Here is a 19,681-nt window from a genome sequence, read left to right as displayed (position 1 = left end):
CAGAAGGAAGTTTTCCGTCTCTATTTAGACTCCTTTATAACAGACAATTTTAGGTGCAGATTTCGTCTGCTACACTACCAACGCAGTGGGATCTGTTACACACCTCTGCTGGGGTATGGAAACGATTGAGGCACCAGGTTAGCTGTCACAGCTGTGAAAAAACTGGTTGATTTTGACCTTGTATGTGCAGCAGGCAGGGGTGGGGGGGATCATCAGGCAGCGAAAATCCAACAAGACTGGCAGACTCGTTGACGTTCATACCCATGGTGCCCGGCGGCGGGGCGCTCTTAAACCCCACGGCGTTCCTCTCTGCTTCTGTGTTAATTTCTTTCTCTCTCTCTGTGTGTGTGTGCTGCTCCTTCTCTCCCAGGGACGGCCTCAGTCATTCAGAGGAAGGCCAACTGTATTGCTGCAGCTACGATTTTGTGGCCAGAAACAGCAGTGAGCTGTCTGTCCTGCAGGGGGAGACGCTGGAGGTAATGTTCGCTCTGTAAATAAGGAAACGGTCCCCTGTCAGTGTTCTGCTGAACTGCTTTGTCTATCCCGGACTGTTTCACCGGCGATACTGTACGTCTGTACTGTCCTGAGTGTGTCTGTGTTGTACTGTCTGTGACTGCGGTGAACTGTGTTTCTCAGTCTGTACTGTCTTTCAGGGAGTGCACACACTGACTGCGCTGTGCTGTTCGTGTCATAGTGTGCTGCGTGTTCGCTGTATCTGCGCTGTACTCTGTGTGTCAGTGCTGTGAGTATTTGTGCTGTGTGCTGTACTGTACTCTGTGTGTGTCAGTGCTGTGCTGTACTTTGTGTGTCAGTGCTGTGAGTATCTGTGCTGTGTGCTGTACTGTACTCTGTGTCAGTGCTGTACTGCACTCTGTGTGTCAGTGCTGTGAGTATTTGTGCTGTGTGCTGAACTGTACTCTGTGTGTCAGTGCTGTGAGTATTTGTGCTGTGTGCTGTACTGTACTCTGTGTGTCAGTGCTGTACTGTACTTTGTGTTGTGTGCTGAACTGTACTCTGTGTGTCAGTGCTGTACGGTACTCTGTGTGTCAGTGCTGTGAGTATCTGTGCTGTGTGCTGTACTGTACTCTGTGTGTCAGTGCTGTACTGTACTCTGTGTCAGTGCTGTACTGTACTTTGTGTGTCAGTGCTGTGAGTATCTGTGCTGTGTGCTGTATGGTACTTTGTGTGTCAGTGCTGTGAGAATCTGTGCTGTGTGCTGTACTGTGCTCTGTGTGTCAGTGCTGTGAGTATCTGTGCTGTGTGCTGTACTGTACTCTGTGTGTCAGTACTGTACTGTACTTTGTGTGTCAGTGCTGTGAGTATCTGTGCTGTGTGCTGTACTGTACTCTGTGTGTCAGTGCTGTACTGTACTTTGTGTGTCAGTGCTGTGAGTATCTGTGCTGTGTGCTGTACTGTACTCTGTGTGTCAGTGCTGTGAGTATTTGTGCTGTGTGCTGTACTGTACTCTGTGTGTCAGTGCTGTACTGTACTTTGTGTGTCAGTGCTGTGAGTATCTGTGCTGTGTGCTGTACTGTACTCTGTGTGTCAGTGCTGTGAGTATTTGTGCTGTGTGCTGTACTGTACTCTGTGTGTCAGTGCTGTGAGTATCTGTGCTGTGTGCTGTACTGTACTCTGTGTGTCAGTACTGTACTGTACTTTGTGTGTCAGTGCTGTGAGTATCTGTGCTGTGTGCTGTACTGTACTCTGTGTGTCAGTGCTGTGAGTATTTGTGCTGTGTGCTGTACTGTGCTCTGTGTGTCAGTGCTGTACTGTACTTTGTGTGCCAGTGCTGTGAGTATCTGTGCTGTGTGCTGTACTGTACTCTGTGTGTCAGTGCTGTGAGTATTTGTGCTGTGTGCTGTACTGTACTCTGTGTGTCAGTGCTGTACTGTACTTTGTGTGTCAGTGCTGTGAGTATCTGTGCTGTGTGCTGTATGGTACTCTGTGTCTCAGTGCTGTGAGTATTTGTGCTGTGTGCTGTACTGTACTCTGTGTGTCAGTGCTGTGAGTATCTGTGCTGTGTGCTGTACTGTACTCTGTGTGTCAGTGCTGTGAGTATCTGTGCTGTGTGCTGTACTGTACTCTGTGTGTCAGTGCTTTGAGTATCTGTGCTGTGTGCTGTACGGTACTCTGTGTGTCAGTGCTGTGAGTATCTGTGCTGTGTGCTGTACTGTACTCTGTGTGTCAGTACTGTACTGTACTTTGTGTGTCAGTGCTGTGAGTATCTGTGCTGTGTGCTGTACTGTACTCTGTGTGTCAGTGCTGTGAGTATTTGTGCTGTGTGCTGTACTGTGCTCTGTGTGTCAGTGCTGTACTGTACTTTGTGTGTCAGTGCTGTGAGTATCTGTGCTGTGTGCTGTACTGTACTCTGTGTGTCAGTGCTGTACTGTACTCTGTGTCAGTGCTGTACTGTACTTTGTGTGTCAGTGCTGTGAGTATCTGTGCTGTGTGCTGTATGGTACTTTGTGTGTCAGTGCTGTGAGAATCTGTGCTGTGTGCTGTACTGTGCTCTGTGTGTCAGTGCTGTGAGTATCTGTGCTGTGTGCTGTACTGTACTCTGTGTGTTAGTACTGTACTGTACTTTGTGTGTCAGTGCTGTGAGTATCTGTGCTGTGTGCTGTACTGTACTCTGTGTGTCAGTGCTGTGAGTATCTGTGCTGTGTGCTGTACTGTACTCTGTGTGTCAGTACTGTACTGTACTTTGTGTGTCAGTGCTGTGAGTATCTGTGCTGTGTGCTGTACTGTACTCTGTGTGTCAGTGCTGTACTGTACTTTGTGTGTCAGTGCTGTGAGTATCTGTGCTGTGTGCTGTACTGTACTCTGTGTGTCAGTGCTGTGAGTATTTGTGCTGTGTGCTGTACTGTACTCTGTGTGTCAGTGCTGTACTGTACTTTGTGTGTCAGTGCTGTGAGTATCTGTGCTGTGTGCTGTACTGTACTCTGTGTGTCAGTGCTGTGAGTATTTGTGCTGTGTGCTGTACTGTACTCTGTGTGTCAGTGCTGTGAGTATCTGTGCTGTGTGCTGTACTGTACTCTGTGTGTCAGTACTGTACTGTACTTTGTGTGTCAGTGCTGTGAGTATCTGTGCTGTGTGCTGTACTGTACTCTGTGTGTCAGTGCTGTGAGTATTTGTGCTGTGTGCTGTACTGTGCTCTGTGTGTCAGTGCTGTACTGTACTTTGTGTGTCAGTGCTGTGAGTATCTGTGCTGTGTGCTGTACTGTACTCTGTGTGTCAGTGCTGTGAGTATTTGTGCTGTGTGCTGTACTGTACTCTGTGTGTCAGTGCTGTACTGTACTTTGTGTGTCAGTGCTGTGAGTATCTGTGCTGTGTGCTGTATGGTACTCTGTGTCTCAGTGCTGTGAGTATTTGTGCTGTGTGCTGTACTGTACTCTGTGTGTCAGTGCTGTGAGTATCTGTGCTGTGTGCTGTACTGTACTCTGTGTGTCAGTGCTGTGAGTATCTGTGCTGTGTGCTGTACTGTACTCTGTGTGTCAGTGCTGTGAGTATCTGTGCTGTGTGCTGTACTGTACTCTGTGTGTCAGTGCTGTGAGTATCTGTGCTGTGTGCTGTACTGTACTCTGTGTGTCAGTGCTTTGAGTATCTGTGCTGTGTGCTGTACGGTACTCTGTGTGTCAGTGCTGTGAGTATCTGTGCTGTGTGCTGTACTGTACTCTGTGTGTCAGTACTGTACTGTACTTTGTGTGTCAGTGCTGTGAGTATCTGTGCTGTGTGCTGTACTGTACTCTGTGTGTCAGTGCTGTGAGTATTTGTGCTGTGTGCTGTACTGTGCTCTGTGTGTCAGTGCTGTACTGTACTTTGTGTGTCAGTGCTGTGAGTATCTGTGCTGTGTGCTGTACTGTACTCTGTGTGTCAGTGCTGTGAGTATTTGTGCTGTGTGCTGTACTGTACTCTGTGTGTCAGTGCTGTACTGTACTTTGTGTGTCAGTGCTGTGAGTATCTGTGCTGTGTGCTGTATGGTACTCTGTGTCTCAGTGCTGTGAGTATTTGTGCTGTGTGCTGTACTGTACTCTGTGTATCAGTGCTGTGAGTATCTGTGCTGTGTGCTGTACTGTACTCTGTGTGTCAGTGCTGTGAGTATCTGTGCTGTGTGCTGTACTGTACTCTGTGTGTCAGTGCTGTGAGTATCTGTGCTGTGTGCTGTACTGTACTCTGTGTGTCAGTGCTGTACTGTACTCTGTGTGTCAGTGCTTTGAGTATCTGTGCTGTGTGCTGTACGGTACTCTGTGTGTCTGTACAGTGTGAGTTTGTGTGTGTGTCTGTGTGTCTACAGTAGACTGTGTTTCTCAGAGTATATGTCTGTACTGTCTTTCAGTGAGCACTGTATGCACTGTTAGTGTGAATAGTGTGGAATGTGACTTCTGTGTGCTTATAGTAAATGTCTGTCAGAGAGTGTATTTCTGCTTCAGGAGAGTTTGTGAAATCCTTTCTCCTGTCCCCTTACCTGTGTGTCTGTCCCAGGTGGTAGATGCCTCCAAACGCTGGTGGAAATGTCGGAATCGTTTCGATCAGATCGGCTTTGTCCCCTTCAATATCCTCGAGCCCATCTCTGCCCTGAAGGGCAAGACAGACAACTCTGACATACTGAGACGCCCCAGCAGCAAGGTAACAATTGAAATCTCTTGTGCATGGTGTGTCTCTGGGGTCTACAGTGTGTTAACTGTAATACACCGCCAGTGTAAGGTGCGTCTCTAGGGTCTATATTAGGATCTATATTAATCTGCGTGTGTGTGAGGTGTGTCTCTAGGGTCTATATTAGGGTCTGTATAAATCTCTGTGTGTGTGAGGTGTGTCTCTAGGGTCTATATTAGGATCTGTATTAATCTGTGTGTGTCTGAGGTGTGTCTCTAGGGTCTATATTAGGGTCTGTATTAATCTGTTTATGTGTGAGGTGTGTCTCTAGGGTCTATATTAGGGTCTGTATTAATCTCTCTGTGTGTGTGAGGTGTGTCTCTAGGGTCTATATTAGGGTCTGTATTAATCTCTGTGTGTGTGAGGTGTGTCTCTAGGGTCTATATTAGGGTCTGTATAAATCTCTGTGTGTGAGGTGTGTCTCTAGGGTCTATATTAGGGTCTGTATTAATCTGTTTGTGTGTGAGGTGTGTCTCTAGGGTCTATATTAGGGTCTGTATTAATCTCTCTGTGTGTGTGAGGTGTGTCTCTAGGGTCTATATTAGGGTCTGTATAAATCTCTGTGTGTGAGGTGTGTCTCTAGGGTCTATATTAGGGTCTGTATTAATCTCTGTGTGTTAGGTGTGTCTCTAGGGTCTATGTAACAGTCTGCATGAATCTGTGTGTGTGTGAGGTGTGTCTCTAGGGTCTATATTAGGGTCTGTATAAATCTCTGTGTGTTAATTGTGCCTCTAGAGTCTATATTAAGGTGTCTCTATATCTCTATATCAATCTCTCTATTAGTTATTATTTATTATACATACAGACGTCTCTGTGTAGGCACTGTTTTACCCTGCTGTCTCTCTCTCTCTCCTTCAGAAGTCTGCTCTTTTTCCGAATCAGAGACAGACATTCTCCTACGCTCCTCCGAGTCCACCTCCCCTGACCTCCGACCTCGGTGCGACCCGAGCAGTGAGCTGGCACCCCAGGACCTCCCCACACGCTGGTGCGGACACAGAGAGAGAGAAAGGTAAGAACAGGAAGAGGAAAAGGGAAGGGGGGAAGAACTACAACGCGAGAGTTGGAGAAAGAGGCAGGCCTGCGTTTTTCACTCCCTCGCACTGCCGAAACCTTGATCTCTGTTGATGTCCAGGGAAAACGAATGAAACAGTAAAAGACGTAATACTCTTGGCCATGATTTTAGTTCTGCATGTCCCCTCTGTACGCAAAGGGGGGTACTCTGTACTCTGAATTTTCTTGCTTTTCTGTCGTTCGGGATAGTTTAATTCAGAGGTTTAGCAATATTTATCCAGACAAAATTCAGACATAAACTATCGCCCCCTGACTGCAGCTACCAAATGTTGGCTTTCTGGTGTTTGGGATGATCCTGGTGACCCCAGTGTCTGTGGTGATCCTGGTGACCCCAGTGTCTGTGGTGATCCTAGTGACCACAGTGTCTGTGGTGATCCTGGTGACCCCAGTGTCTGTGGTGATCGTGATGACCCCAGTGTCTGTGGTGATCCTGGTGACCCCAGTGTCTCTAGGGATCCTGGTGACCCAATAGTCTGTGGTGATCCTGGTGATTTAAGTGTCTGTTTAGATCCTGGTGACCCCAGTGTCTGTGGTGATCCTGGTGACCGCAGTGTCTGTGGTGATCATGATGACCACAGCGTCTCTGGTGATCCTGGTGACCCCAGTGTCTGTGGTGATCCTGGTGACCCCAGTGTCTGTGGTGATCGTGATGACCCCAGTGTCTGTGGTGATCCTGGTGACCCCAGTGTCTGTGGTGACCCTGGTGACCCCAGTGTCTGTGGTGACCCTGGTGACCCCAGTGTCTGTGGTGATCCTGGTGACCCCAGTGTCTGTGGTGATCATGATGACCACAGCGTCTCTGGTGATCCTGGTGACCCCAGTGTCTCTAGTGATCCTGGTGACCCTGGTGACCCCAGTGTTTCTAGTGATCCTGGTGACCCCAGTGTCTGTGGTGATTCTGGTGACCCCAGTGTCTCTAGTGATCCTGGTGACCCCAGTGTCTGTGGTGATTCTGGTGACCCCAGTGTCTCTAGTGATCCTGGTGACCCCAGTGTTTCTAGTGATCCTGGTGACCCCAGTGTCTGTGGTGATCCCGGTGACCCCAGTGTCTCTGGTTGGCCTGGTGACCCCAGTGTCTGTGGTGATCCCAGTGACCCCAGTGTCTCTGGTTGGCCCGCTGACCCCAGTGAGAGCAGTGGGTCGGAGGTGATAACGATGGCAGTATCAATGTGCTCCTGTCATGAGAGTAGAACCTGCGTACATCTGACGAAAAGAGGAAATTTGAAAGTAGGACAGTTCTTCTGATGGACTCGGTTCCTGTCCTCCCTCTGCCCCCTGTTCCACTCTCCTCTCTCCTGTCTCCGCCCTGTCCTCCTGCCCTCCTCTCCCAGTGATGTTGATGAACGACGAGCTGCTACAGAAGCTGTCCAGCGGGAAGCCCGGCGGCTCACGAGCCCTGGTCATCCCCCGTTCGGCCGACACGTCTGTCCCGCTGGACTACGACTCCCCCCCGGACGAGGTGCGCGAGTGGCTCCACATGAAGGGCTTCGCCAGCCAGTGAGTGACCACTGTCCACCCCTCTCTCTCAGTGCAGTGTTAATGTACTGGAGTGTCCAGTCAGTGTGTCTGTATGAACCCCTCTCTCTCTCAGTGCAGTGTTAATGTACTGGAGTGTCCAGTCAGTGTGTCTGTATTACCCCCTCTCTCTCAGTGCTGTGTTCATGTACTGGAGTGTCCAGTCAGTGTGTCTGTATGAACCCCTCTCTCTCTCAGTGCAGTGTTAATGTACTGGAGTGTCCAGTCAGTGTGTGTGTATTAACCCCTCTCTCTCTCAGTGCAGTGTTAATGTACTGGAGTGTCCAGTCAGTGTGTGTGTATGAACCCCTCTCTCTCTCAGTGCAGTGTTCATGTACTGGAGTGTCCAGTCAGTGTGTCTGTATGAACCCCTCTCTCTCTCAGTGCAGTGTTAATGTACTGGAGTGTCCAGTCAGTGTGACTGTATGAACCCCTCTCTCTCTCAGTGCAGTGTTCATGTACTGGAGTGTCCAGTCAGTGTGTCTGTATGAACCCCTCTCTCTCTCAGTGCAGTGTTAATGTACTGGAGTGTCCAGTCAGTGTGTCTGTATGAACCCCTCTCTCTCTCTCAGTGCAGTGTTAATGTACTGGAGTGTCCAGTCAGTGTGTCTGTATGAACCCCTCTCTCTCTCAGTGCAGTGTTAATGTACTGGAGTGTCCAGTCAGTGTGTCTGTATTAACCCCTCTCTCTCTCTCAGTGCAGTGTTGATGTACTGGAGTGTCCAGTCAGTGTGTCTGTATTAACCCCTCTCTCTCTCAGTGCAGTGTTAATGTACTGGAGTGTCCAGTCAGTGTGTCTGTATGAACCCCTCTCTCTCTCAGTGGAGTGTTCATGTACTGGAGTGTCCAGTCAGTGTGTCTGTATGAACCCCTCTCTCTCAGTGCAGTGTTAATGTACTGGAGTGTCCAGTCAGTGTGTCTGTATGAACCCCTCTCTCTCTCAGTGCAGTGTTAATGTACTGGAGTGTCCAGGCAGTGTGTCTGTATTAACCCCTCTCTCTCTCAGTGCAGTGTTAATGTACTGGAGTGTCCAGTCAGTGTGTCTGTATGAACCCCCCTCTCTCTCAGTGCAGCGTTAATGTACTGGAGTGTCCAGTCAGGGTGTGTGTATTAACCGTGTGTATTAACCCCTCTCTCTCTCAGGACAGTACAGAACCTGGGTGTCCTCACAGGTGCTCAGCTCTTCTCTCTCAACAAGGAGGAGCTGCGCTCAGTGTGCCCAGAAGAGGGCGCCAGAGTCTATGGCCAGATTATGGTGCAGAAATCACTACTTGAGGTATCTTTTCAGTGTGTCTGTATTAACCCCCCTCTCTCTCAGTGCAGTGTTCATGTACTGGAGTGTCCAGTCAGTGTGTCTGTATGAACCCCTCTCTCTCTCGGTGCAGTGTTAATGTACTGGAGTGTCCAGTCAGTGTGTCTGTATGAACCCCTCTCTCTCAGTGCAGTGTTAATGTACTGGAGTGTCCAGTCAGTCAGTGTGTGTGTGTATTAACCCCCCTCTCTCTCCAGGACGCTCACAGAGCGACAGAGCTGGAAGCTGTGATGGAGAAGCAGAAGAAGAAAGTGGATTTGAAGCTGGAGAGCAGCACCCTGTGACAGAGCGAGAGACACAGTCCCAGGACAGGCGTCCACAGGACACACACTGTATATACACACAGGTGTTGTACAGAAACACAACACACACACAGAGCTCTGGGCACCTCCTCACTCTGCTGCACTGACTGCTAACAGCTGCGCCCTGTCCTGAAAGACACCGACATACAACACCAGCATGTAAATTCTACTGACCTCCATGTCAAACTGAATATATATATATAGTATTATACTTCCAGGGATCTATGTAAACCTCTATGTAAATGCTAATCCTATATCAATGGGCTGCCTAATTTGTTCAGCAGTAATTGTTCCTGCGCACAGTCACCATCTGAACAGTTACTGAACATTCCCTCAACGCCGCCAGGGGTAACTGAGATGTTCTGCTGAATAAACTCCTTTAAGGACTCAAAACAGAAAGTTGGGACCTCTTTGTGCTGCATGTCTTATGTAAGTTGTCTAAATACATAATAAACGTAATATAATAGGCTTTCACTTGCAGTTTTTCTGTCAGCACTGTTTTCATATTTTCTCTAGAGAGAGGGGAAGAAGGTATTGGTCACCAGTATCTGAAACAATGTCATTTGCTCGTTTATAACGTCTTCTCCAGGTGTACTGGTCACTGATCTGTCCCAGCGCAGGACACCTGATGACACCTGGAGTCTTTACTGTCTCACTGTCAGACACGGTGTCTGTCCCCGGAGCACACTGGTGTCTTCTCCAGGTGTACTGGTCACTGATCTGTCCCAGTGCAGGACACCTGATGACACCTGGAGTCTTTACTGTCTCACTGTCAGACACGGTGTCTGTCCCCGGAGCACACACTGGTGTCTTCTCCAGGTCACTGATCTGTCCCAGTGCAGGACACCTAATGACACCTGGAGTCTTTACTGTCTCACTGTCAGACACGGTGTCTGTCCCCGGAGCACACACTGGTGTCTTCTCCAGGTCACTGATCTGTCCCAGTGCAGGACACCTAATGACACCTGGAGTCTTTACTGTCTCACTGTCAGACACGGTGTCTGTCCCCGGAGCACACTGGTGTCTTCTCCAGGTGTACTGGTCACTGATCTGTCCCAGCGCAGGACACCTGATGACACCTAGAGTCTTTGCTGTCTCACTGTCAGAAACGGTGTCTGTCCCCGGAGCACACTGGTGTCTTCTCCAGGTGTACTGGTCACTGATCTGTCCCAGTGCAGGACACCTAATGACACCTGGAGTCCTTACTGTCTCACTGTCAGACACGGTGTCTGTCCCCAGAGCACACTGGTGTCTTCTCCAGGTGTACTGGTCACTGATCTATCCCAGTGCAAGCCTGTCTGAGCTCAGCTCGTCCACCTGGAGTCTTTACTGTCTCACTGTCAGACACGGCGTCTGTCCCCGGAGCGCACACCGGTGTCTTCTCCAGGTGTACTGGTCACTGATCTGTCCCAGTGCAGGACACCTAATGACACCTGGAGTCTTTACTGTCTCACTGTCAGACACGGTGTCTGTCCCCGGAGCGCACACTGGTGTCTTCTCCAGGTGTACTGGTCACTGATCTGTCCCAGTGCAAGCCTGTCTGAGCTCAGCTCGTCCACCTGGAGTCTTTACTGTCTCACTGTCAGACACGGTGTCTGTCCCCGGAGCACACTGGTGTCTTCTCCAGGTGTACTGGTCACTGATCTGTCCCAGCGCAGGACACCTGATGACACCTGGAGTCTTTACTGTCTCACTGTCAGACACGGTGTCTGTCCCCGGACCACACTGGTGTCTTCTCCAGGTGTACTGGTCACTGATCTGTCCCAGTGCAGGACACCTGATGACACCTGGAGTCTTTACTGTCTCACTGTCAGACACGGTGTCTGTCCCCGGAGCACATTGGTGTCTTCTCCAGGTGTACTGGTCACTGATCTATCCCAGTGCAAGCCTGTCTGAGCTCAGCTCGTCCACCTGGAGTCTTTACTGTCTCACTGTCAGACACGGTGTCTGTCCCCGGACCACACTGGTGTCTTCTCCAGGTGTACTGGTCACTGATCTGTCCCAGTGCAGGACACCTAATGACACCTGGAGTCTTTACTGTCTCACTGTCAGACACGGTGTCTGTCCCCGGAGCACACTGGTCTCTTCTCCAGGTGTACTGGTCACTGATCTGTCCCAGCGCAGGACACCTGATGACACCTGGAGTCTTTACTGTCTCACTGTCAGACACGGTGTCTGTCCCCAGAGCACACACTGGTGTCTTCTCCAGGTGTACTGGTCACTGATCTATCCCAGTGCAGGACACCTAATGACACCTGGAGTCCTTACTGTCTCACTGTCAGACACGGCGTCTGTCCCCGGAGCACACACTGGTGTCTTCTCCAGGTGTACTGGTCACTGATCTATCCCAGTGCAAGCCTGTCTGAGCTCAGCTCGTCCACCTGGAGTCTTTACTGTCTCACTGTCAGACACGGCGTCTGTCCCCGGAGCGCACACTGGTGTCTTCTCCAGGTGTACTGGTCACTGATCTGTCCCAGTGCAGGACACCTAATGACACCTGGAGTCTTTACTGTCTCACTGTCAGACACAGATCTGTCCCAGTGCAAGCCTGTCTGAGCTCAGCTCGTCCACCTGGAGTCTTTACTGTCCTGCTGTCAGACACGGTGTCTGTCCCCGGAGCACACACTGGTGTCTTCTCCAGGTGTACTGGTCACTGATCTGTCCCAGTGCGAGCCTGTCTGAGCTCAGTTCGTCCACCTGGAGTCTTTACTGTCTCACTGTCAGACACGGTGTCTGTCCCCGGAGCACACTGGTGTCTTCTCCAGGTGTACTGGTCACTGATCTGTCCCAGTGCAGGACACCTAATGACACCTGGAGTCTTTACTGTCTCACTGTCAGACACGGTGTCTGTCCCCGGAGCACACTGGTCTCTTCTCCAGGTGTACTGGTCACTGATCTGTCCCAGTGCAGGACACCTAATGACACCTGGAGTCTTTACTGTCTCACTGTCAGACACGGTGTCTGTCCCCGGAGCACACTGGTGTCTTCTCCAGGTGTACTGGTCACTGATCTGTCCCAGTGCAGGACACCTAATGACACCTGGAGTCTTTACTGTCTCACTGTCAGACACGGTGTCTGTCCCCGGAGCACACTGGTCTCTTCTCCAGGTGTACTGGTCACTGATCTGTCCCAGTGCAGGACACCTAATGACACCTGGAGTCTTTACTGTCTCACTGTCAGACACGGTGTCTGTCCCCGGAGCACACACTGGTGTCTTCTCCAGGTGTACTGGTCACTGATCTGTCCCAGTGCGAGACCCCTGCGGACTCCTGTTAGTCACAGTTATGACTTATCGTCCGTGGCCCGGAAAGAGAAGCCCACCGGAGAGTCTCACTGGGTGACCCATCGATCTTTATTGAAGAAGCAGAGATCTCATGAACCTGCACAGAGCCGGCGTCCCTGGAGACCGAGCCAGCACTGGGGAGGGCAGGCAGGGGGCGTTACGGCTCGCAGAGCTCCACAGAGGAGCCGTAGAACCCAGGCTCCATCATGTCGAACCCCCCCGACAGGTAGAACCCGGGGTACACCGGCTCGGCGAAGACCGTCTGCACCCTGTGGAGGAGGGTCAGGCAGCCGGCATCCGACACGGCGTAGAACTCCAGCTTCCCGGCCGCCTGGTCCAGGTACACGCCCACCCTGGAGCACTCCGGGCCGGACAGCTCCGTGTACTGGTCGTCGTGGAGGAAGGTGAACCGGGGGCAGTAGCAGAGCAGGACCCAGGACTTGTCGTTCATCCCGAGAGAGGCGTCCCCCCCCGAGGCCTTCCGGGCGATGCTCTTGTAGGTCACGCCCACCGCCACCATCATCACCTCCACCCTCGCCTCCCAGTAGCAGCGGCCGGTCAGGGCCTGCTGGCACAGCACCTGCAGGAGACAGGGCGCCGTGGGCGACAGGAGCTGTTTTCATCTGATCACTGGTCTCGTCTAGGCATCGGATTAACACCCATCTCTGGACTGTAGGGGTACAGACTGACCCAGACTGGACCAGTGATCTCTGGACTGTAGGGGTACAGTGTGACCCAGACTGGACCAGTGATCTCTGGACTGTAGGGGTACAGTGTGACCCAGACTGGACCAGCGATCTCTGGACTGTAGGCTTACAGACTGACCCAGACTGGACCAGTGATCTCTGGACTGTAGGGGTACAGTGTGACCCAGACTAGACCAGTGATTTCTGGACTGTAGGGGTACAGTGTGACCCAGACTGGACCAGCGATCTCTGAACTGTAGGGTTACAGTGTGACCCAGACTGGACCAGTGATCTCTGGAGTGTAGGCTTACAGACTGACCCAGACTGGACCGGCGATCTCTGGACTGTAGGCTTACAGACTGACCCAGACTGGACCAGCGATCTCTGGACTGTAGGCTTACAGACTGACCCAGACTGGACCAGTGATCTCTGGACTGTAGGGGTACAGTGTGACCCAGACTGGACCAGTGATCTCTGGACTGTAGGGGTACAGACTGACCCAGACTGGACCAGTGATCTCTGGACTGTAGGGGTACAGTGTGACCCAGACTGGACCAGCGATCTCTGGACTGTAGGCTTACAGACTGACCCAGACTGGACCAGTGATCTCTGGACTGTAGGGGTACAGTGTGACCCAGACTAGACCAGTGATTTCTGGACTGTAGGGGTACAGTGTGACCCAGACTAGACCAGTGATTTCTGGACTGTAGGGGTACAGTGTGACCCAGACTGGACCAGCGATCTCTGAACTGTAGGGTTACAGTGTGACCCAGACTGGACCAGTGATCTCTGGACTGTAGGCTTACAGACTGACCCAGTGATCTCTGGACTGTAGGGTTACAGTGTGACCCAGACTGGACCAGTGATCTCTGGACTGTAGGCTTACAGACTGACCCAGACTGGACCAGTGATCTCTGGACTGTAGGGGTACAGTGTGACCCGGACTGGACCGTGATCTCTGGACTGTAGGGGTACAATATGACCCAGACTGGACCAGTGATCTCTGGACTGTAGGGGTACAGTGTGACCCAGACTGGACCAGCGATCTCTGGACTGTAGGGGTACAATATGACCCAGACTGGACCAGTGATCTCTGGACTGTAGGGTTACAGACTGACCCAGACTGGACCAGTGATCTCTGGACTGTAGGGGTACAGTGTGACCCAGACTGGACCGGTGATCTCTGGACTGTAGGGGTACAGTGTGACCCAGACTGGACCGTGATCTCTGGACTGTAGGGGTACAGTGTGACCCAGACTGGACTCCAGTGATCTCTGGACTGTAGGGTTACAATATGACCCAGACTGGACCAGTGATCTCTGGACTGTAGGGTTACAATATGACCCAGACTGGACTCCAGTGAGCTGCTGGGTTCCCCTCACCTACCGAGTGCCATTCTCCGATGGTTGAGATCTTAAATGCTTCTCTGAATTTCTCTGAAGCTGAAGGAAAGGATTAAGAGCGTAGTGGAGCTCTTAGCTGTCGCTGGGCAGATATGATTATGGGGAACTGAAATTGTTCTGGACTTCAAAAATAATGTTCAAGGACTAGGGGAGAGTGGATATCTGGAGCTGTGAAAAAGCTGTCTGTGTTCTGCAATATCTTTGCTAAATGCCTGAGTGCACAAATATGTAACCTACTCCCTTGGGGGAGGGTTCAGCATTTGTGCTTGTTTTGGTGTAACTTCTGGTCTGTATAAACTGGAAAGTCCCAGCTGGTACATTGAATTGACTCCGCCTTCTCTGGCTGAGCAGTCCCTTTATGCGTACATCATAAACTCGCTGTGCCTTTCTCGCAGCAAACCTGACTAAGAGAGCAGACAGCAGACAGCAGACAGCAGACAGCAGACAGCAGACAGCAGACAGCAGACAGCAGACAGCAGACAGCTTTCAAGCTGGGATGCATTGATTGAGCCTTGAGTGTGAATGCGTTCGTGTTTGTTCTGATGTGATGATACTAAATGAAATCTGCAAACTCCCACAAGGTTCATCCCTGTGCTCCAGACAGCCCGGGTCTCACGAGCAGGGCTGTGGTCTGGGGATCTGGTGTCCGAGTGTGAAGCCGGAACAAGGACTTCGGCTGATGACCCAAGCTTGACCACAGCAAGTCGTGCGACTGTCTGATCTTTCACTTACTCTGAAATGCACGTTTTTGTTTCTTAAATTTCGTTCAGCTCCAAAAATGACAGCCTGTGGCTCCTCCTTCAAAGGGCGAGTAAGATTTGAGCTACTGACCCATCGTCTATGTCTCTCCTTCTTTCTTTGTTTGATGATTGTCGTCATCTATTGAGAAATGGGGGCGGGGCGCTGGCTCTGCGGCTCAGGACCTGCGCCTGTGGCTGGGAGGTTGCCGGTTCGAATCCCGCGGCCCAGCAGAGGAATCCTACTCCGTTGGGCCCCTGAGCAAGGCCCTGAACCCCAGCTGCTCCAGGGGCGCCGTATAAATGGCCGACCCTGCGCTCTGACCCCCAGCTTCTCTCTCCCTGTCTGTGTGTCTCCTGGAGAGCAGGCTGGGGTCTGAGAAAAGACACGTTCCATATTCCTACCATTCCTGATGAATGCTGGTTCTCCCAGGAACACCCCCATCGCCTTTATTGACCCCTCTTCCAGGGCAGCCTCGCCAAACTGTGCTGGGAGTCAACAGGCACAAGGTGGAGTCCATATGGGACAGGACACACACACACACACACACACACACACACACACACACACACACACACACACACACCTTCTCTCTCCCTGTCTGTGTGTCTCCTGGAGAGCAGGCTGGGGTCTGAGAAAAGACACATTCCTCAGGCGAGACACTGTCTCTGGCCAATAGAGTGATCCGATCTGATCTTAAGACACATCTCAAACTGGATTCTAACGAGTCTAACGATCAGGTGATCGCAGGGTTCATTAATAATGTAAACAACTAAATAGAATGAATAATGAGTAATTCATCGTCAGAATGAGAAAGATGGGGGCCTGCAGGTTTAACAGCGGATTCCGTCTCATGCTCTCCAGAGCCGCATGTCCAAGCGGGGCGCACTGACCTGGGGCAGGTGATCGAACCGGTCGGGATGCGGCGGGTACTTCCGGCACTTGCGCACGGACCTGGCGTGGGTCCCCCCGGAGAGGCTCAGGAAACAGCCCGCGGTGTTGGGGTCCAGGGTGAGGGGAACGAAATCTGAAGGGGAGAGGAAGAGGGAGCTGGAGGAGAGCCACCTCTGGCGTCCGGTCCTGCCCCGCGGTCAGCGCCGGTCCGTCGGGGGGCTCTCGCAGGGGGGGGGGCTCCTAAGAGCACACAGGACGTTCTGCACGTCTGTCGGCGGAGAGTTTCGGGAAAAAAACACTCACAGCGCAAGAAGTCGGCTCGGGTCCTGGGCTCAGGATCAGGAGGGCCATGAGCTGCAGCTGCCATCACTGGACACAGAGAGAAAGCCAATTAACCACCGTTAAAGGTGCTATATAAAATAAAGTTCATTATTATTATTATTATGAACCCACCAACTTGTCTCTGGACTGTGGGAGGAAACCCACATGACCCCCAGGGAGAACATGCAGACTCCCCACAGACAGCACCTGAGGTCTAGGATTGAGCCCAGGGCCCCCAGCGCTGCCCACAGGATAACATCCGGACAGATAATAGAGAATAGATAATAGAGTGCACTGTTGTGTTTCACATCTGCAGAGAGACTGCTCTCTCTCTCCCCCTCCCTCTCCCTCTCCCTCTCCCCCTCCCTCTCTCTCTCTCAATCTCCCTCTCCCTCTCAATCTCCCTCTCCCCCCTCCTCCCTCTCCATCTCCATCTCCCTCCGACGGCCAGACTCCTTATCTCAGGCGTCAGGCAGGAAACCAGGCCGCAGGGCGGCTCAGGGGAAAACAAGCGTCTTTGAAACGCATCTCGGTGCGAGGTCAAGTCTGCGTGACAAAATGCTTCCCCACACAGCACATGACCTTACAGAGGCAGGAGGCTCTCCTTTGCACAGAGGGTGGTGGGGGTGGGGAACAAGCTGCCCAGGTGTGTTGTTGAAGCCGATACCCTGGCTTCTCTCCAGACACAGCTGGGTGAGCTCCTCCAGTCAGGACAGGAGGCTCTTCTGTACACAGAGGGGGGTGGGGGTGGGGAACAAGCTGCCCAGCCATGTGGTTGAAGCCGATACCCTGGCTTCTCTCCGGACACAGCTGGGTGAGCTCCTCCAGCCAGGACAGGAGGGGCTTCTTTACACAGAGGGTGGTGGGAGTGTGGAACAAGACACAGTCGTTAATTGATCAGAGGATCTCATCCAGCTCACTCACCAAACACATCAGATGAGTCCAACGGCCTCTGGTTTGTAAGTGCTCTTTAAAAAAAAATACTAGCACCTAGCGCCTCTCTCAGACAGGCTGTTCTGGTGAATGAAACCTAGAACACACTGAGACACGCTGACCCAGTGATGTCAAGGACTGTGGAGCCCAAGGGAGCTGCTGTTACCCATCACTAAACTCACTAAGAGCGCTAGGTTGGGGACTCTGTACTCCCAGACAGTAGCAGGATTTTCCGGACTTACTCCCAGATCGCTGCCCTCCTCTCCCTCTGCCAGAGTGGCGACTCATCGTTGATCTTTTCCTGGAGCTCCTCAGGCGTTCCCCACACTGTCGGCAGCCTCCACGCTGGACACCTTGTGTCTGTCGCAGGGGAGGAGGGGACACTCAGGTCCAGTCCTAGTGCCGGTCCTGCCCAAGTTCTTCCTCGCCCAGGTCGTAGTTATTGACCAGCAATAATAATATCTCACACTTCTATAGCACTCTCCTAGACACTCTACTCAGAGCGCTTTGCAGTATTACTTGAGAAACAAATGATCTTCTGTGTAGATTGTTTCTGGATCATTTGACTTATTTTTTTAAATAATAACCATAATTTCTTAACTTCTACAGCCCCTGTCTGGACCCTCCACTCAGAGCTCTTCCCAGGTCAGGGGGAACCCCACTACCCCCACCAGTGTGCAGCCCCACCTGGATGATGCTCCAGTCCTCTCACACACACCAGCTCTCAGTGGGGAGGAGGGCAGAGGGATGGAGCCAGTTCAGAGAGGAGGGTTATTAGGAGGCCATGAGGGGTAAAGGCCAGGGGGGGAATTTGGCCAGGACATCGGGGTGACACCCCTACTCTTGTCGAGAGACACCCCGGGATTGTTAATGACCACAGAGAGTCAGGACCTCGGTTTGACGTCTCATCTGAAGGACGGCGCCTGTTTACAGTCTAGTGTCCCCGTCACTATACTGGGGCATGAGGACCCACACAGACCGCAGGGTGAGCGCCCCCTGCTGGCCCCACTCGCACCTCTCCCAGCAGCAGCCTCAGCTTTCCCAGGAGTCTCCCCTCCAGGTACTGGCCAGGCTCCCGCCTGCTGGGCTCCAGTGGGGTGTGTCAGCTGGGAGCTGCAGGGTGATTCAGCTGGTGATCACCTTCCGATCGCGACCGGCTGGACTGCAGCCCCTCAGGTCTGGAGCTGGGCCACGCCGGGCCGCCGAGCCCAAAACGCCCGCCGAGGGCCGCGTCCGTCCAGTTTTACTAGCCCACAACATCAAAGGTCTGTCCCCCCTCCCCCACGCAGCACCGTAGACACGCAGAAGAAAAGGCACAGCAGTCAGGAACCACCTTTCTTACCTCTGATCTTCTGTCTTCAGCTCTGACGCAGCTGTGGTTCTGTGGGCCGGATTTAAAGAATCCTGGGAGGGGGGGAGTGGACCAGCGCTGATTGGGCGCCTCTTCCAGACCGCCCAGCCCTCCTCGGGGGGAGGAGAGGGTTTGAGCTGCACGATGAACAAGTAACGCGCACAGCTGCAGTCTCGCTCCGCATCCTGGTGCAAAGACAACAGATCTCAATTTCGGAGATCTAGTCGAAGCTGGGAGGGGAGGGAAACCAGCAGAGCAGAGAGAGAGGGAATCTCTTCGCTCATTTTACCAACTTCACAGAGCACTTCCAGGTCACTGATATTACCGACATCCCTTTCAGACACACTGACTTTAATCTACTGGGACAGTTGAGTACATCAACACTGCACTGAGAGAGAGAGGAGTTAATACAGACACACTGACTGGACACTCCAGTACATCAACACTGCACTGAGAGAGAGAGGGGGGTTAATACAGACACACTGACTGGACACTCCAGTACATCAACACTGCACTGAGAGAGAGAGGAGTTAATACAGACACACTGACTGGACACTCCAGTACATTAACACTGCACTGAGAGAGAGAGGGGTTCATACAGACACACTGACTGGACACTCCAGTACATTAACACTGCACTGAGAGAGAGAGGGGTTCATACAGACACACTGACTGGACACTCCAGTACATCAACACTGCACTGAGAGAGAGAGAGGGGTTCATACAGACACACTGACTGGACACTCCAGTACATTAACACTGCACTGAGAGAGAGAGGGGTTAATACAGACACACTGACTGGACACTCCAGTACATTAACACTGCACTGAGAGAGAGAGGGGTTCATACAGACACACTGACTGGACACTCCAGTACATTAACACTGCACTGAGAGAGAGAGGGGTTCATACAGACACACTGACTGGACACTCCAGTACATTAACACTGCACTGAGAGAGAGAGGGGTTCATACAGACACACTGACTGGACACTCCAGTACATTAACACTGCACTGAGAGAGAGAGGGGTTCATACAGACACACTGACTGGACACTCCAGTACATTAACACTGCACTGAGAGAGAGAGAGAGGGGTTCATACAGACACACTGACTGGACACTCCAGTACATGAACACTGCACTGAGAGAGAGAGGGGTTAATACAGACACACTGACTGGACACTCCAGTACATTAACACTGCACTGAGAGAGAGAGAGGGGTT

The 19,681-nt window shown here is 51.9% G+C and overlaps 3 protein-coding genes and 1 long non-coding RNA gene across 8 annotated transcripts in view; 2 read left to right on the top strand and 2 right to left on the bottom strand.

Moving 5' to 3' along the window:
- Nucleotides 1-9,319, top strand: part of eps8l1b (EPS8 signaling adaptor L1b) — a 35,208-nt gene extending 25,889 nt beyond the window's left edge. For all 5 annotated transcript variants that reach the window (XM_088646466.1, XM_088646465.1, XM_088646468.1 and 2 more), the window contains 6 exons: nt 371-476; nt 4,480-4,623; nt 5,509-5,659; nt 7,053-7,218; nt 8,380-8,512; nt 8,746-9,319. In XM_088646466.1, coding sequence (XP_088502592.1) covers nt 371-476; nt 4,480-4,623; nt 5,509-5,659; nt 7,053-7,218; nt 8,380-8,512; nt 8,746-8,832 — 787 coding nt within the window. In that variant the 3' untranslated portion in view covers nt 8,833-9,319. The remainder of the gene's footprint in view (nt 1-370; nt 477-4,479; nt 4,624-5,508; nt 5,660-7,052; nt 7,219-8,379; nt 8,513-8,745) is intronic.
- On the top strand, nt 5,824-7,045 carry LOC148654379 (uncharacterized). Its single transcript, XM_088646591.1, has 2 exons — nt 5,824-5,850; nt 5,929-7,045. The coding sequence occupies exons 1-2, from the start codon at nt 5,824-5,826 to the stop codon at nt 6,964-6,966; spliced, it is 1,065 nt and encodes a 354-aa protein (XP_088502717.1). The 3' UTR covers nt 6,967-7,045.
- Nucleotides 9,320-12,184: 2,865 nt separating the features above from the next.
- LOC148654376 (stonustoxin subunit beta-like) lies at nt 12,185-17,468 on the bottom strand. The gene is made up of 4 exons (XM_088646558.1): nt 17,351-17,468; nt 16,158-16,223; nt 15,854-15,987; nt 12,185-12,713 (listed from the first exon to the last, which is right to left on the bottom strand). Exons 1-4 carry the CDS (start codon nt 17,394-17,396, stop codon nt 12,291-12,293), a joined length of 669 nt encoding a protein of 222 aa, XP_088502684.1. The 5' UTR covers nt 17,397-17,468; the 3' UTR covers nt 12,185-12,290.
- Nucleotides 15,110-15,847, bottom strand: LOC148654377 (uncharacterized). Its single transcript, XR_015941383.1, has 2 exons — nt 15,547-15,847; nt 15,110-15,290 (listed from the first exon to the last, which is right to left on the bottom strand). It is a non-coding gene; the product is annotated as an uncharacterized LOC148654377 (long non-coding RNA).
- Nucleotides 17,469-19,681: the final 2,213 nt, after the last annotated feature.

This window comes from Lepisosteus platostomus, chromosome 9 (assembly GCF_059453375.1).
Source record: "Lepisosteus platostomus isolate fLepPlt1 chromosome 9, fLepPlt1.hap1, whole genome shotgun sequence".
In the NCBI taxonomy this organism is placed as follows: domain Eukaryota; kingdom Metazoa; phylum Chordata; class Actinopteri; order Semionotiformes; family Lepisosteidae; genus Lepisosteus; species Lepisosteus platostomus.
The sequence above is the reverse complement of the archived record's forward strand: the minus strand, read 5'-3'. Positions and strand labels throughout refer to the sequence as shown.